Source organism: Engraulis encrasicolus, chromosome 15 (assembly GCF_034702125.1).
Source record: "Engraulis encrasicolus isolate BLACKSEA-1 chromosome 15, IST_EnEncr_1.0, whole genome shotgun sequence".
Lineage (NCBI taxonomy): Eukaryota > Metazoa > Chordata > Actinopteri > Clupeiformes > Engraulidae > Engraulis > Engraulis encrasicolus.
The window spans coordinates 11,400,240-11,417,739 of NC_085871.1; the positions used below are offsets into that span (position 1 = coordinate 11,400,240).

The following is a 17,500-nucleotide window of genomic DNA, read 5'->3' on the forward strand; positions in this document are numbered from 1 at the left end:
TTGCATCAACACATTGCATAGGCATGTCACACCGCAGGAAAATGGAGTCACACCACAGGGAATTCACTGCATTATGGCCATTTTAATCCTTTTGTATACATGACTGACATCTGAGCTCATGCTAACTTGATAATGATATTGTGTTTAATCTTAAAATGCGTTTTCATTTATAAAAAACTTTTTTTCCTCCTATAAGAGCAGTCACACCACAGGACACCATAAAATGAACCTAAGCATTGCGTGACAGAAAGATTGCAATATGAAGACATTAAGAGGTTAAGAGTCACCTTAAACTTCCACAGCACTCTCCAATAACTGAGGTACTGACTGGTTAGGAGCCAGTCTTTAAGACCCTTGTAGTTGGCCTTGCAGCTGCCCATTCACAAACATTGACATACATGTCACCCCACAGGACGCAATTTGTGTTACGAAATTGAACTTGTAGTTAATATTACTGTCTTGAGTTTTTTTCACATTCACATATCTTAATATAAAGTTAATATTTATGCAATCATGCCAAATGCTTCATACATTATTCAAAATGTTGTTGGTTAATTTATATATACAGTTGTGCTCATATGTTTACATACCCCAGCAGAATAAACGCTTTCTTCGCGATTTCTCACAAAATATGAAGGATTACACAAAACCTTTTTTTTCACTCATTGCTAGTGACTAGCTTAAGATATTTATTAGCAATATTCTGTGTTTACTCTTTCAAAAGCATGATCACAACCCAAACTACCCAAATGACCCTGTTCAAAAGTTTACATACCCTAGTTTCTAATGCTGAATATGGCCCTGTTTAACATCAGGGACCGCTCTAAATTGTTTGTGGTAGTTGTGGATAAGGCTCTTAATGTTCTCAGATGACAAAACAGCACATTCTTCCTGGCAGAATGGTTGTTTCCTATAATATTTTTGGGTGTCTTGCTGGAACCTCACATTTGAGGTTTCCCCTGAATGGCTCAATGATGTTGAGATCAGGAGAGTGAGACGGTCGCTCAAAAACTTCATTTTATTCTTTCTGAAGCTAGTGACGGGTTGATTTGGCTTTCTGTGTTGAAATATTTCATACTCATTGACATATGTTTTTTAAAGGAAAAATAAGAGTTTTGTTGGTTTTTATCCAATGTTACGAAAAAACAAGGCGTTACGTCTCCCACCCACATGTTACCTTTTTACCCTTTTACATACTGTACATTTAGGTGAAGCTTTTATCCAAAGCATCTTACAGTTATTTACAGGGTGTTGGTTCTGCCATCACTGTTGAGACTCCTCAGTAACTCGGTGTACAATCTCATCCTCCTTACCTTAACTCCGTAGTGATTGTCTATGATGAGTATGACGTTTTATAATAATATATGATGTATAACACTATATATTGTACTAGATATATTATGTGTTAGACCTAACTGAATGCCGGACCTGATGGAACTGACTGTCTGATGTGAAAACAAATATCCCTATGGGACCAAAGAAACGAATAATATTCTACTGTCTCTGTTTTGTAGACTTCCTCCCGTCGCTGAAGAGGCTGTTCAGTAACTCGGTCTACAACCTCATCATCCTCACCTCCCTAGTGGCAGTCAACGGCTTCATTGGCATGATCACCTTCAAGCCCAAATTCATGGAGCAGACGTACGGACAGTCACCCTCAAAGGCCATCTTCCTCATAGGTATCAATCAATCGATCAATCGATCAATCAATCAATCAATCAATCAATCAATCAATCAATCAATCAATCAATCAATCAACAAAACAATTCAATGTGATGCAATACAATGCAATACAGTACAGCACAATATATTACGAAGCGTAAGGACAATCGTAAGGGCAATCACCCTCCAAAGGCCTTCTTCCTCATAGGTATTGCACATGGCATAACATTGCAATACAATATAATACAATACAATGAACAGCAGCACAATGCGGTACAACTCAATGCAATTCAACAACATACTTTACACTAGAACACAAAATAATAATACAACACCACACAACATCCTTCCACAATACAATACAATACAACACACCACAATACAATATAATATAAATACAATGCAATGCAATGCAAACAACACAGCTCAATACAATACAAGACAATACAATGCAACGCTACGGACACGAATGGACACAGACACCAGCTCCCATACATGGGCATAAACACACACACACACACACACACACACACACACACACACACACACACACACACACACACACACACACACACACACACACACACACACACACACACACACACACACACACACACACACACACACACACACACACACACACACACTTGTAAAGAATCAATCACAGAATTTTGCGATAACTGTCTTTCTACTTTCTTTTTTTGAGAGTAATCTATAGCCTGTTAGCCTTGTTTTGAACTGATTAGATAAGGTAAGGTTTAAACATTCACTCCCCTTTAAAGTCTAGTCCTGGATGTACATAAGTGGGCGTGAAACAGCACACACACGCACGCACGCATGCACGCACGCACGCACGCACACTCACACACACACACACACACACACATACACACACACACACACACACACACACACACACACACACACACACACACACACACACACAAGTTTGCATATTTATCCGGGTTGATTGACAGCTGTACGTATTTATGTCTACTCTTCATTTTGTCAGATGGATGGTGGAAAGAACCTAGAAAATCTTGATTTATTAACCAAATTATCCCTGCTCTATACAGTGCAGCACTAAATCGTGAACATGTGGCCATTTCATGACCTTTACCTGTGCCTCCTATACATCCTCCAGAGATGGTTAAGCTGTTGGGAGAGTCATTAACCAGAGCTTGTTTGGCTGGGTTGCCTGCAAAAGGCTTCTGCTCACTTATCCAACTCTAGGGACTGCGGGGAGTGACTCAAATTTGCCTGGAGGATGAGGGTATCCCTTTACCTAAGTTATACTGGGTTCCTAGGCCTCCTCTCCTTCAGTCCTTTTTTACATAATCTATTTGCAATGTCGGAAATGTACACAAAGTTCCATCGTCTCCTAATTTCCCTTGGCATTAATATTAAATGATACTCCACTCCAGTGGTTCCCAAGTGGTTCTTGGAGGACCTTCTAATCCATTGCTTTTTTCTGTTAATTTATCAGTAGAATCGCATTGTGTCCTGTCTCCTCCTTAACATTATGTTCTGCCCACAGGAACCCTTTCTTGTCCTATCTCCTCCAGTCAGTAACTTTATGTTCTACGTACAGGCATTAACCCTTTGTCGTCCTGTCTCCTCTCCAGGCATCATGAACCTGCCAGCTGTGGCTCTGGGCATCATCACGGGGGGCACCCTGATGAAACGTCTGAAACTGAGCGTGCTCGGAGCAGCTCGCATCTCCCTCAGTGCATCCTTCATCTCCTTCTGCCTCATGCTCTCACAGTACTTCCTGCAGTGCGACAACGCACAGGTGGCAGGACTCACCGTCAACTACCAGGGGTAGGTACCATCTTGACAGGGTGTGTGTGTGTGTGTGTGTGTGTGTGTGTGTGTGTGTGTGTGTGTGTGTGTGTGTGTGTGTGTGTGTGTGTGTGTGTGTGTGTGTGTGTGTGTGTGTGTGTCTGTGTGTGTGTGTGTGTGTGTGTGTGTGTGTCTGTGTCTGTGTCTGTGTGTGTGTGTGTGTGTGTGTGTGTGTGTGTGTGTGTGTGTCTGTCTGTCGGTGTGTGTCTGTCGGTGTGTGTGTGTGTGTGTGTGTGTGTCTGTGTGTGTGTGTGTGTGTGTGTGTGTGTGTGTGTGTGTGTGTGTGAGAGAGAGAGAGAGAGAGAGAGAGAGAGATCTATCCTAACCCTTTCTGAATCTGAAAGCATGATTACACGCATGACAAAGGCATTGCGCAAAGCTGTGATTTTTATAAATCCCAGCCTGGGTGAGGAATGTTGCCACCACAATTTTCACTCTGCAACTTCCCACAACTTTTTCTTGCATACAATTGGTTGTGTGTGTGTGTGTGTGTGTGTGTGTGCGTGCGTGCGTGCGTGCCTGCGTGCATGCGTGCATGTGCGCGCTCATGCTTGCGTGCTTGCGTGCATGCGTGCGTGTTTGTGTGTTATTGTAATAAGTGTCTACCATATCTCTCCCCTTCCCAGGGCGGCAGCGGTGTCATACGACCAGAGCACCCTGCTCTCCCCGTGCAACCAGGCTTGCTCCTGCTCCATAAAGCACTGGGACCCCGTCTGCTCCCATAACGGCCTGACCTACGCCTCCCCCTGCCTGGCCGGATGCCACAGCACCACTGGCACTGGCAAAGACATGGTGAGCATTACGTGTCTGTACGTCAGATGTGGCAATGGGCCAATACAAGCACTCTAACTACGTAGAGTAACAAACTCTCAAGCGTACTCATGATAGCAGCCAAGCACAGACAGTCACAACAAAAAGGTCACATTTGGTGTCTCAACAGATGGATGCTCTCTCTCTCTCTCTCTCTCTCTCTCTCTCTCTCTCTCTCTCTCTCTCTCTCTCTCTCTCTCTCTCTCTCTCTCTCTCTCTATCTCTCTCTCTCTCTCTCTCTCTCTCTCTCTCTCTCTCTCTCTCTCTCTCTCTCTCACTCACTCAGTCACACACACACACACACACACACACACACACACACACACACACACACACACACACACACACACACACACACACACACACACACACACACACACACACACACACACACACACACACACACACACACACACACACACACACACACGGCTCTATTAAAGAAGGCCTGCAGTCTGAAGCACTCCTCTGTCCTGTCCTCCGTGTGGTTTTGTGTGTTGGTGATGGATGGAACCCAGGGCTGCTTTTCAGGCCATTCTGCTCTCCATGCCCATTCATTCCTCTCCTTGGACTTTCACTGCTCCCCTATTCAATTCACACTCAGTGTCCTCTTCAAGCCCTGGCACAAGCACACACGCACACAGAGACACATAAAGTATACGCATGCACACACGCACGCACAGACTCACTCATACAAAAACACACGCATGCACACATTCGCACACGCTCTAACGCCATGGGACCTTCATGTCATTGTGCACTGGCCACAGGTGGTCCTAGGACTATAAGAGGCAGTCAGTGGTGTGTTTTACAAGCATGTCTCTCTTTATCCCTATACTATAGAGACTATAGACCTATGAAGTTGAGTCGTAAAACATCCGCCTGTGCAGTGGTAGACACAGGACTATAACAGGCAGGGATGCTTTCCATCTTTTTTGCCGTGGTACTTTTTTCTCTCGTTTTTTTCTCTTGCTGCACCATCATTGTGCTGTGCAATCGCCCTAAAGTTTCACATCGATATTTTAGCAAGCACTGTATAGTCTTTTGACTGCCTCACAGATATTTTTGGTTGGCACCCTTCTCCTGGTGTGTTTTCCACCCATACACTTTCAGTACCGCAGAAATGGTTTGGAAGTGTGTGTCCATCGGAAGGAAGCCAAACAAGTGCCAAATGTTTTTTTTAAACTATTTTTATTGCCTCATCATTGGAGCTGCTACCACTCGTTTTAATCTATACAATCATATAATGTGTTATAGAATACAATAGACACATATTACTGTTGAGCCTTGCATACTTTGTATTTTTATTGCACATATGCATTTCGGCAAAGTATGCAAGGCGCGTAAAATACAAAATATAAAGTATGCAAGGTGCGGCCCCCTTTTTTGTGTTCAATTCAAGGAGAAATCACAGAATTCAGCTCTGACGGTTTCGTCCATAGAAAAGACGCTAAGTTAGTTTTTCGACATTTAACCCCTAAAGACACAGCATTATAAATTAGCTGTTACCAGCATGGCAATGACCAAGTCGTAATGTATTACCAAAGGCCCTGTGCACTGTAATAATGGTGTAGTACTATAGTTAACTTTCAATGTCTATTACAGCGTGCCTCAGGAGGTACGGCGTGCATTAGGGGGCTACGTTCGATTTCACATAGACAAACCAATACTGTTTTCTTAAGCACTGACTAAAAATCGAAAATCACAAAAAATTATATATTGAACATTTATTGAGAATTTTCTCAGTTTCACTCTGAGAAACATATGAAGAGTTTTTTTCATATGCGGTAGATCACATATTTCTTCAAAAAGTATTTCTCTATTCCAAATAATTGTTTCTCTCCAGATCTTCTACAAATGCACTTGTGTGCCGGAGTGTGTAAGCAATCGAGATAAACTGTAAAAATGTATCTCTTTTGCCAATTTACGTGCCCCCCTGGAAAAACAACTGCCCCACCTCGGCCCCCCTGGTAATTTTGGTCTAGAATCGCCCATAGATTTAGGCTACCTTTGCCAAAAAACGAACCCTACTCCCCATCTGCAGTTATTGTTCTGTATTTCCTATGCACTTTGTTGACTCTCTTCTGATGTCAGCTATGATTATCTCCTCGATTGCAAGTCACTTAGTCTAAAAAAGCGTCTGCCAAATGCAATGTAATGTAATGTAATGTCTTTCCAGATCTTCCACAACTGCACGTGTGTGTCGGAGGTAGCCATGCCGCCAGCCAACATGTCCGTCACACTCGGACAGTGCCAACGCAAGGAAGACTGTGATTGGATGTTCAAGTGGTACATGGGCGTGTCTGTGGTGGGGGCATTTGTGTCAGCTTGCGGGGCAACACCTGGATATATCGTCCTGCTCAGGTATTGGGCGCGAGAAAGTGATGTCACATTGATGTCACACATTGATTGATGTCACCATGTGCGGCAGCTTTCATAATAAAAGCAGTTATTTAGCAAATAAAAGCACTTTTGAGAATGGTGGGTTAAAATAGTTAATATGCACTTGCATACTCAGGAAAATAGCAATTATTGAACCGCTCTTTCATATTATTGAAGATAAATACATTCAGTAATGTTTGAATAATTCCGAGTGTATTATGTATATTTCATATACTGTACATCTATTTGGATTTATTTTGACAGGTCATACTGTACGTATGTATATCTGGCTGGGGTTTGATCATTTTATAGCCTTCCTGATTTTTTGTCAATTAGTTTGTAAAACATGTCATCTTTCACAGATCAATCGCCCCTGATCTGAAGTCACTCGCGTTGGGAATGCAGACGCTGATAGTAAGGACACTAGGTAAGAGCAGTGCTCATCTTCAGACACATACACGCACGCACGCACACACACACGTACGCACACACACACATACACACACACATACACACACACACACATAGGCCTACACACACACAGTCACTTACTGTATATAGTATTATCCACACAAACTTGTATACAAATACAAATGTGTACACACTGATTGACATGCACACCTGTATCATTTCCATCCACACACACACACACACACACACACACACACACACACACACACACACACACACACACACACACACACACACACACACACACGCACATACGCACACACACATACACACACACAAACACAGTACAATACATTCAAATGTGTACACACTGATTGACATGCACACTATTGACATAATTATTGACATAATTATTGACATAATTATTGACATAATTTCTGTTTTAACTGTGACCATCTCTATATGATGACATCCCCATATAGGTGGCATCCCTCCTCCCATCTACTTCGGGGCGCTGATTGACCAGACCTGCCTGAAGTGGGGCACCAAGCGCTGTGGGGGACAGGGGGCCTGCCGAATCTACGACACAGACGCCTTCAGGTGACAAAGGGGACAGTTACTTGTCACGGGCCCAGGGAGAGAGGGGGCCCAAAATTGGGTCCTTGTTACATTGTATCGATTGGGCTGGGGGGCCCTTTCAGGGGACTTTGTCACGCTGTCCCATGTGTCATGTGTGCTGCAAAGTCTTATGTAATCACAATGACCAAAGAGATTGTTATTCAGCTTCACATGTTGTCACGTTTTAATTTATATGTTGTCTCATACTCTGTCTCCCTGTACTGCGTGTCTTCCTGTGTAGGTCGAGGTTCCTGGGCCTTATGTACGGGCTGTACGCCCTGTCCTATGTCCTCTGGGGGGTGCTGTACCGCACCCTGGTCAAGAGGCAGAGGAAGCTGGCCAATAGGGCCAAGGAAGAGGAGCAGGCAGCCAATGGAGTGGCTGCATCTCCTGCCAACATCCAGATAGCCAATGGGACGGCGAAGGACCTGGGTGGCGGCTCTGAAGCGGACAAAGGCAAAGCAGAGGAGGACAGGGAGACGACAATCTGAGGAGAGACTTGCTGGAGCCGCTGGTAGTATTAGCAGGTGCCAATGTTTTTTTTGTTTTTTTTTACTGTGAGTTTTTTTTACGGTGATCCACAAAATATTCAAACCACAAACCACAACAGTTGAGTCACAGAATAGCTGCGGAAATGGTCTCAAATTTCCTTAGTGTCACAAAAGAGTTACAAAAATTATATGTAATATAATATACAGTATTTTTATAATAGGTATTGTGGAACTGAATAGGGAACCAAATATATGTGATTTTAAATACAATGAAAATAGAAAACACATTAAATATGAGCTACAGCATTCTTAAAATAGGTCCAGGCTGTTCATTGGTTTATTTCTTGGGTTATTTGACCAATTAGCAGAAGCCAGATTATTTTCCATGGTTACATATTACATTTCTTATTAGTGTGGCAGTTAAAAGTTGGTCTCATCATTTTATTGTAGGAGTGCGTTTTGATGGGGTGTCATAGCAAAGCCACCAGAAGTGGCATTTTAGCATGTTTGCACACCTGGTCCTATTCAGCCATTTTAGCTAACTCAGACCTGTGACTCAGCATTTCCTACATGTGAACGCTCCAAAGTGTACCCAGAATCCTCGGAAGTGAACCATACTAAGACCCTTATTAACGTGGTCTCTGTATGGTTCGCTTATGAGTCCTGACAAGTTACACTCGTGACTAGGTGTAATCACTTAAGGAGAGTTCTATAGGACTGGGTGTGATCAAAAAGAGGACTGACAGTGTAAGCTTCACAACACAACACACAACATTCAAGCAACACATATTATTAGTCTGTTTGTCTCAGATGAGACTGCAGAAATGTGAGGAGTTAACTCACTTCTGTGACACATTGTATAGTGTCGAGCAGGGCTCTAAATTAATAGCAACCAAACGGCCTAATGCTGGTGAAAATTCAGTTTGGCTGGTAGAAAAGAAAACTTACTAACCACTGTAACTGGTAGGGAGTATATGCGTGGCTAGTAAGAATTGACATCTACTAGCCAAATGGGGTTTATAGCCCTGGTGATGATGAAACCTGCAAGCAAAGTGAGGGAAGAAGAAGTTTGTTGTTCTCTTTGGCAAGCAATGGCGGGGAAGACGAGTGCATTTGAACAATGATGCCAGACCGAGCAGATCATTCTGGGACGTTGAATTAAATCACTAAAGATATGAGGATGTTTATTTGCCAAGTGTATAGAAATACTATAAAGTATGACATGCAGTGAAATTGCAGTAGTCTAGTTTTAATTGCAGTTGTTCTAAAATCAACTGCAGTCTTTTTTAACCGATTAGATTCACCAACACTGCCCAGCTAGCTTGGATGGATCACCACTGTTGAAGCCTTCATAGAGCATATTATAAAAAAGTACATTATCAGTGTTTGTGGAGCTCAGTGCTCAGTGCACCGTCCCATTTGACAAGAAGAGTTATCCTGGGGAGTGCAGAGGTGTCCAGGTTCAGGTTCAGAAAGTAAAAACCCCTGCCAGAAATCTGATCCAACCAGCTCTGAATCAACTGTTCACTTTTGCCTCTGGTAGGCCTACAGCTTGACACAGCATGACTTGGCCACCACTTTTTGCTCTTCGATTGAGCTGTGTCGTGCGTAATCGAAAAGCAAAAAGTGGCGTCCGAGTCGAGCTTTGTCGAGCTGTGGGCCTATCAGAAAGTTACGGTCTTTATTTGTCTCTACCTTAATGTCTCTGGACCAGCAACTCATTCAGGTCACCTGTGTTGGAAAAGAACTGTGGCATGAATTTTACTAGCCTCGCGCACCATCCTACGTACTTCCGCCAAGAAACATGAATACGAAATGAAACGGTAGTATTATGGGATGGTCAGGACCAGGCTATTTTACTATCTGGACCCGGAATTGGCACTTGCTGCTTCTGATACTGTGGCAAGTGTTTGTTGTATCTTAGGATGTCATTTTTGTACTGTAATTATTACATTTGTAAATGACTACACTAACTGTTTTGTAGAGCTCGGAAATGTCTAATGAAATTGTACAGTGTAATTCCACTATTATGAATACCATTATCTCACTATGAAGCACTGTTTGCATGGGCTACTTTTTGACTTTTGTACTTTTTCATTGAATAAATAAAGTGAAATTTGTTTATGTGACTGAGATGGAACTGTATAGGCTACAGGTGGAAATTGTTGTTGAAATTGTAACTGCAGTGATGTAAAGTCACCACCAGGTGGTGTTGTGAACAAACACATAATGCAGCTGCCAGCTCAGACAGTTTTTAAGGTGTCAATAACGTTCTATGCCTGAGAATAAAACAATATGTGATTTAAATTGACAAAAATGAGACTGTCATTAATAATTTGAAATGATATGGAATGTCAGAGAAACCATTGTGTTGTTTTAAATGTTTACCTCAGAGTAAAAGTAGGCCTACTCTCCAAGTGTTTGCCAAGTGTTTGATTAACACTGCACTTTTACGGTGTGTAGATGCAAAAGTAGATGCACAGAAATAGAGTTTTCAAAAACTAACGCTGTGAATAAACAGAGCAAGAATTTGCCCTGTTCTAAGCAGTGCAGGAATGTGGAGGTCCTTCAGAAGAATGCAAGTTATTAGCAGCTTATCTCCAAATATTCCCACATAGCGGTAAAGCGGCTTGGGACAAATTATCTTTCACACACACACTCACACACACTCTCTCTCTCACACATGCACACGCACGTGCACACACACATACACACACACACACACACACACCACACACACACACACACACACACACACACACACACACACACACACACACACACACACACACACACACACACACACACACACACACACACACACACACACACACACACACACACACACACACACACACACACACACACACACACACACAACATTAGTAGTCCAGCTATTCTTTTTTTCCAAGTACTTGTTGGAGCTTTTTAAGCCTTTATTATTTTTTACATGACAGGATAGTGGAAGAGAGACAGGAAGCAAGTTGGGAGAGAGAGAGACGGGGCAGGGCCGGCAAGGGACCCGGGCCGGAATCCCACCTGGGTCGGCCGCGTAGCAGACGAGTGCCCTACCGTTAGCGCCAGGGTAGGGCCAGTACTCAAGCTATTCTCTTAGTCTCAAGATTTCTTTCATAGGCTCTTCTCTTTAGCCTTGTTTAGGTATGCCGAGAGCTTTGTAGGGGGCTTGTGACGAGCTGCCTCTTGACCAGGACTGGACTGGCTATCTGGCATAGCAAGCATTTCCGGGTGGGCCCCTATTTTCAGAAATGTGAAAAAAAAATGGTCAGTTCTGCGTCACTTATTATGAGGAGCCCCTTTAAGCCAAAAGAGCTCAGGCCCTCTTTCTTCCCCATTCCAGCCATGCTCTTGACCCTTTAACCCAATTCCTGCTTTAGTTCATGTTCAAGGCTTGACATATAGCTGACATTTAGGCAAATTTGGGGCTCATTTGGGGTTCAGATATCAGGTGGAGTAACAGCATTTGATGCAAATGAACTAATTAGTAGTTGGTGCTTGATGTGCTGCAATTAATATGCTTTTTAGATAGTCTACTAAAAACAATCAAACAAAAAAATCCATATAGTAGTGGCATTGACTGTCACCCTGATGTGTGCTGAAACGTCACTAGCTACAATGGGTTTCCCTCAGTCACTAGCCATGCATCCTTTCTAAATCTACTTTGCACAGTTTTGACATGATCAGTGCTAATTTTCTCTTCTTTACCAAGGTACTGTTGAGAAAATGAAGTATTAAAGCAGGAAGATGGGTGCTGTAAATATTCTCAAGTCAAGTCAAGTCAAGTAGGTTTTATTGTCAATTTCTTTACATGCACTGGTCATACAAATAATTTGAAATTACATTTCTTGCTTTCCCATACAGACATAGACTAATCTAGGTAAGGACATAGACAGTATAGACATAGACAGTACTTATACATGGACTTAAGACAGTATGTACATAGACAGTGCTCATACAGACATTTAAAGTGCAAGACTGGACAACAGAAGACTTGTAGAGGACATACATTCTAGCTTCTTGCTTGGAAATAAATTATAGGCTAGAAATGTAAATTGATGAGGAACAGGGAAAGTAAGCTTTGTCTTGAATTTACAGAACAATTGTTGCACAAGAGGCAAATAACAAAAAATAGTCTACTTTGATATGGCAGACATTAGTAAGCCACCTGACAAAAGTGAATCGTAAGACGGAAATGATTATTATAGACACAGTTTTATCAGCATTTTGCTGGTACCAACGTCAAGCACTTATATTTTGTGTGCTGAAAAAATATATAAATGTTACACATTGAAACGAGCTGAAATAGAAGCTAATTAAATATCTATCCGTAGGCCTATAACAGTGAGTGGCCTGTTGCCTAATAATGCACTGTTTTGACAGTGGAATGCTCTGCCAGTCGGGGAAAAGACAACTACCTTAGTACCACACTAGGGCATTAGGCTACACAGAGTCTTTAGAAATATTACGACTTGGCCATTGCCAATAGCCATTTTGCTAACAGCATTTTTTTTAAAACAAGAGCCCCTGTCTTACAGTAAGGCATTAACCCACTTCCCAATATAGATTTAGTTTAGGTGTGCCGTTGACCAAAAGTGAACTTTATAAACTGTACAACTGTGGTTCCCAAACTTTTTTGGCCGAAGACCCTATTTTGACGTCCCAAATTTCTGAGTAGCCCATACACACCTTTTTTTCTGGAACTGGAAAAAACAACACAACTGAGCTTGGCAACTTGTAGCCAAAAATCTACACATTTTTTCACACCTAGACATTTCAGGCGACTCCACATGGGTTCCCGACCCCACTGTTGAAAAGTACCGCTGTGAGGGCAAACAAATATTAAGGGAATTTCAAGGGCACAGAGGGAACACAAAATTTCCCTGTATGCTGATGATGTCCTTCTTTTTATATCAGACCCTGCAACATCCATTCCACATATACTAAATACTTTAAGCGTTTTTGGTAGCTTTTCTGGTTATAAGCTAAATCTTGACAAAAGTGAGCTCCTTCCTATTAACACAGCTGCTAGAAAACTGTCATTTAATTCATTGCCTTTTAAAGTTTCCTATGAAGGTTTGAAATACCTGGGTGTGTATGTTACCAAGTCTCACTCTCAGCTTATTAAGGCCAATTTTATTCCACTTTTGGAACGTACTCAACAGGACCCTCAACCGCTGGTCTACATTGCCCTTATCCTTGGCTGGGCGCATCAGTATAATTAAGATGAACATCCTCCCTAAATTTTTATTTCTTTTTCAATGTATTCCTTGTTTTCTCACAAAAACATTTTTTGCTAAAATTGATAGTGTTGTTTCTTCTTTTATTTGGAATAACAAAAGGCCAAGGATAAGAAAGCTGTTTCTTCAAAGACCAAAAATAACTGGCGGGATGGCTTTACCAAATTTCCAAATTTATTCCTGGGCAGCCAATATCAGGTGTCTTTTGTATTGGTTTTGGGACCCTCCTCCAAAATAACGCCTCCTGGCTGGCTACACATTGAATCTAGCTCTTGCAGCCCAGTCTCATTGTCCTGCTCTTCTATGTTCATCGATTCCCTTGCATTCACCCCAGGCTTGGTCAAACCGGTTCTGCTTCACTCCTTGAAGATTTGGTCTCAGTTCCGTAAACACTATGGTTTAGTATCCTTGTCAATTCATGCTCCAATTATGGCCAACACCGTCTTTTTCCCAGCCTCACTTTTGGATCATACATTCAGTCAGTGGTTTCAAAGTGGGGTATTGAACATTAAAACATTATTTAAGATGGCATATTTATGTCCTTTGATCAAGTTAGAGAAACGTTTTGATTTACCATCAAATAATTTCTTCAGATATCTTCAGGTCAGACATTTTTGTACAGAGTCACTTCACTGAATTTCCCTCAATACCACAGACATCTCCCTTGGATGCAATCCTAGAGGTACAGCCTGGAATTAGAGGAACCATATCAAGGTTGTATGCAAGGGATATTTGATTTGGAAACTTGCTCATTGATGATAGTAAAGGAAAACTGGGAGAACGGATATGGGTGTTGATATTGCAGATGAGCAATGGTCTGATATACTCCAAAGAATTCACCTCCACGTCTATTTGTGCTAGACATAGTTTAATTCAATTTAAGATTGTGCACAGGCTCCACATGTCTAAGGTTAAGCTATCCAAAATGTATCCAGAGGTAAATCCTATTTGCGACAGATGTAAACAGGCCCCCGCCACTCTTTTCCACACATTTTGGTCCTGCTCTAGTCTAACTTCATTCTGGACCTCCATATTTGAAGCATATTCAAAAATCACAGGTGTAAATATAGATCCTTGCCCTTTTATTGGACTTTTTGGTGTTCCTTCAGAAATTCTTCCAATTCAAAGGTCTGAACTAAATTGCATTGCCTACTCTTCACTTCTAGCACGACGCCTCATTCTTTTGAATTGGAAAAGTGACAAACCTCCATCTTTTGGTAGATGGATTTGTGATGTCATGTTTTTCCTCAAGGTAGAAAAGATTAGATACACATTGAATGGGTCAACAAACAAGTTTCATGTTATATGGCAAATCATTCATTGTTCCATATGTTGAACAGCTGACAATGCTGGTTGTGTAATGCATTCATTCATTATGTGCTTGGTCTTTGTCAATATCCTGTAAAATAACTCTGTGCTTGCCTTATACCAATTAATATGTCTTCTACAATATGGCAGCCCCCAGCTCTTAAAAATGTCTTAATTTCTTTTGAGATCCTGTGCAGAACATTGGACAATTAACATGGACTCTGAGTAATTTTTCTTTTCAGGAAGAATATGGTGACTATTTTTTATGGGCCCCTTTTTTGTTGTTGTTTTTTTGTTTTGTGTGTTTGTTTTATTTGTCTGATCTTTTTTGTCTATTTTGTATTCAATCCTTCATGTTGATTGTCTGGTATTTGGAAAAAAAGTTCAATAAATAAACATTGACCAAAAAAAAAGAAAAGTACCGCTGTGTAACAAGTAGAGATGCACCGGATCCAAGATCCGGTTCCGGATCCGGCAGGATAATAGGGTTTTTCACAGGATCCGGATCCGGTTCCAGGATCCAGGATCCAGGATCCGGTAGCCGAGACTTTTCAGTTCAAATAGTTTGAGCCAACGTGATAAAAATGGCCCACGTGTGCGAGTAGGCTATGTGTTTCAACCCTTTCGTAGGATCCGGTATCCGGTTCCGGATCCGGCAGGATCTTAAGCAGTGGATCCGGTATCCGGCAGGATCCTAAAAATTAGGATCCGGTGCATCTCTAGTAACAAGCATAGACGCATAGATCCACAAGCATATTACGGAAAGTGGCCTCATAGAAGTCCTTATGAACAACATTTGTGTCATAGTTGCAAAAAATGCGCAGACTTAATTCTGACTCACTTCTGAGCTCATTGGGAGTGTTTCTGACTGTACTGTGAATGTGCAGATATTTTGATTAACGCAACACGATTCTTGTACATGTCGGCAGCTACACAGATGCCCCTCCACACCGCAAGATGCATCCAGAGATGGGCTGGAGGGAGCGAGGGCAGCCTATGACATCATCATAGGGCGATCATTAGGCCTATACAGACTCACACCTTACGCGCCAAATAGAATTGGGTAGCAGAAGCAGTTGCTGAAACATGGATGTCGATCTAAGAAAACACACACATCCGTCTCGTATCCAGCAAAAACAAAGTCTAAAACACCAGGCTCCCATTTCTCTTTTTTATGTAATATGACGATTCAGGCCATGCCATACGGGAACCGGAGCCTTGTGTTCTTCTAGTTGACTAAAACGCAGACATGCTCACACCTGATGATCTGTCAAAACAGTGTGTTTAATAACACTCGGAGGAGAAACTGTTTCAAGGCGCATGCTGCGTTCCAAAACGTTTCAGCCGATCAACAGGGGAGCTGTGCACGCACGCACACACACACACACACACACACACACACACACACACACACACACACACACACACACACACACACACACACACACACACACACACACACACACACACACACACACACACACACACACACACACACACACACACACACACACACACACACACACACACACACACACACACACTACTGAGGGCTCTGTAAAAGACATGGCATGTAAAAGGACCCAGACTGGACTCAAAACCACAGAAGAGACTTTGCTTCTGAACAATCCCCCCTCTCTCAGTGACCCATCCTGGCACACGTACAAACACAGTGAGGCCTCTCTCTCCTTCTCTCTCTCTCTCTCTCTCTCTCTCTCTCTCTCTCTCTCTCTATCTATCTTTCTCTCTCTCTCTCTCTCTCTCTGTGTGTGTGTGTGCGTGTGTCTCTGTGTGTGCGTGTGTGTGTGTGTGTGTGTCTGTGTGTGCGTGTGTGTGTTGTGTTTATGTATGTGTCTGTGTGTGCGTGTGTGTGTGTGTGTGCATGCGTGCATGCTTACATGCGTACATGCGTGTGTGCCTGCCTGCGTTCGTGTGTGTTGGCTGGTCCTGTTTTGGCATGCGGGGGGAATAAAAATGTGTCACAGGCCTTTGTTGGAGCCTCCAGTTCTCAGCAGCTGAACCCCATACCTCCCCTAACCCTCCCCTCTCCTCTCCTCTCCTCTCTTCTCCTCCCCTCCCTTCTCCTCTCCTCTCCTCTCAACTCCTCTCCTCTCTTCTCCTCCCCTCCCTTCTCCCCTCTCCTCTTCTCTCATCTCCTCTCCTCTCCTCTCCTCTCCTCTCCTCTCCTCTCCTCTCATGTCCTCTCCACACCGCCTGCCCCCATGCTGGGAGGAGAGACAACACAGACAGACACATTTTGGGGGGAGAGAGAGAGAGAGAGAGAGAGAGAGAGAGAGAGAGAGAGAGAGAGAGAGAGAGAGAGAGAGAGAGAGAGAGAGAGAGAGAGAGGGCGGGGGGGGATGAGAGAGAGGATGAGAAAAAAAATAGAGGAAAGAAGAAGGAGGAGACAGGAAAGAGGAGAGGGAGGTAAACAAAATGTGAAGAAGAAAGAAGAGCAACTAGGGAAAAGAAGAAATAAAATAATGGCAACATCACAAGAAGAAAGAGAAGATGGATACATTTAAGACCATTTTTGGATGACATTTCTATGAATACATAGGGAGGACAGTGAGAAGAAGGCAACATTTACAACACTCTAAGAAGTATTGTGTCAGAAATGGCACAAACTGTGTTTGCTCAGGGACAACACATTTCAATGTGTGTGCTAAGGGACATGTATCGTTGAGATGATCTTTCCCTAAACATGGTCCTGTATCATGT

The 17,500-nt window shown here is 42.6% G+C and overlaps 1 protein-coding gene across 3 annotated transcripts in view; it reads left to right on the forward strand.

Moving 5' to 3' along the window:
• Positions 1–8,377, forward strand: part of slco1d1 (solute carrier organic anion transporter family, member 1D1) — a 31,255-nt gene extending 22,878 nt beyond the window's left edge. For all 3 annotated transcript variants that reach the window (XM_063217040.1, XM_063217041.1, XM_063217039.1), the window contains 7 exons: positions 1,515–1,679; positions 3,288–3,483; positions 4,131–4,296; positions 6,494–6,678; positions 7,059–7,123; positions 7,590–7,707; positions 7,967–8,377. In XM_063217040.1, the coding sequence (XP_063073110.1) occupies positions 1,515–1,679; positions 3,288–3,483; positions 4,131–4,296; positions 6,494–6,678; positions 7,059–7,123; positions 7,590–7,707; positions 7,967–8,216 (1,145 nt within the window). In that variant the 3' untranslated portion in view covers positions 8,217–8,377. The remainder of the gene's footprint in view (positions 1–1,514; positions 1,680–3,287; positions 3,484–4,130; positions 4,297–6,493; positions 6,679–7,058; positions 7,124–7,589; positions 7,708–7,966) is intronic.
• The last annotated feature ends 9,123 nt before the right edge of the window (positions 8,378–17,500 follow it).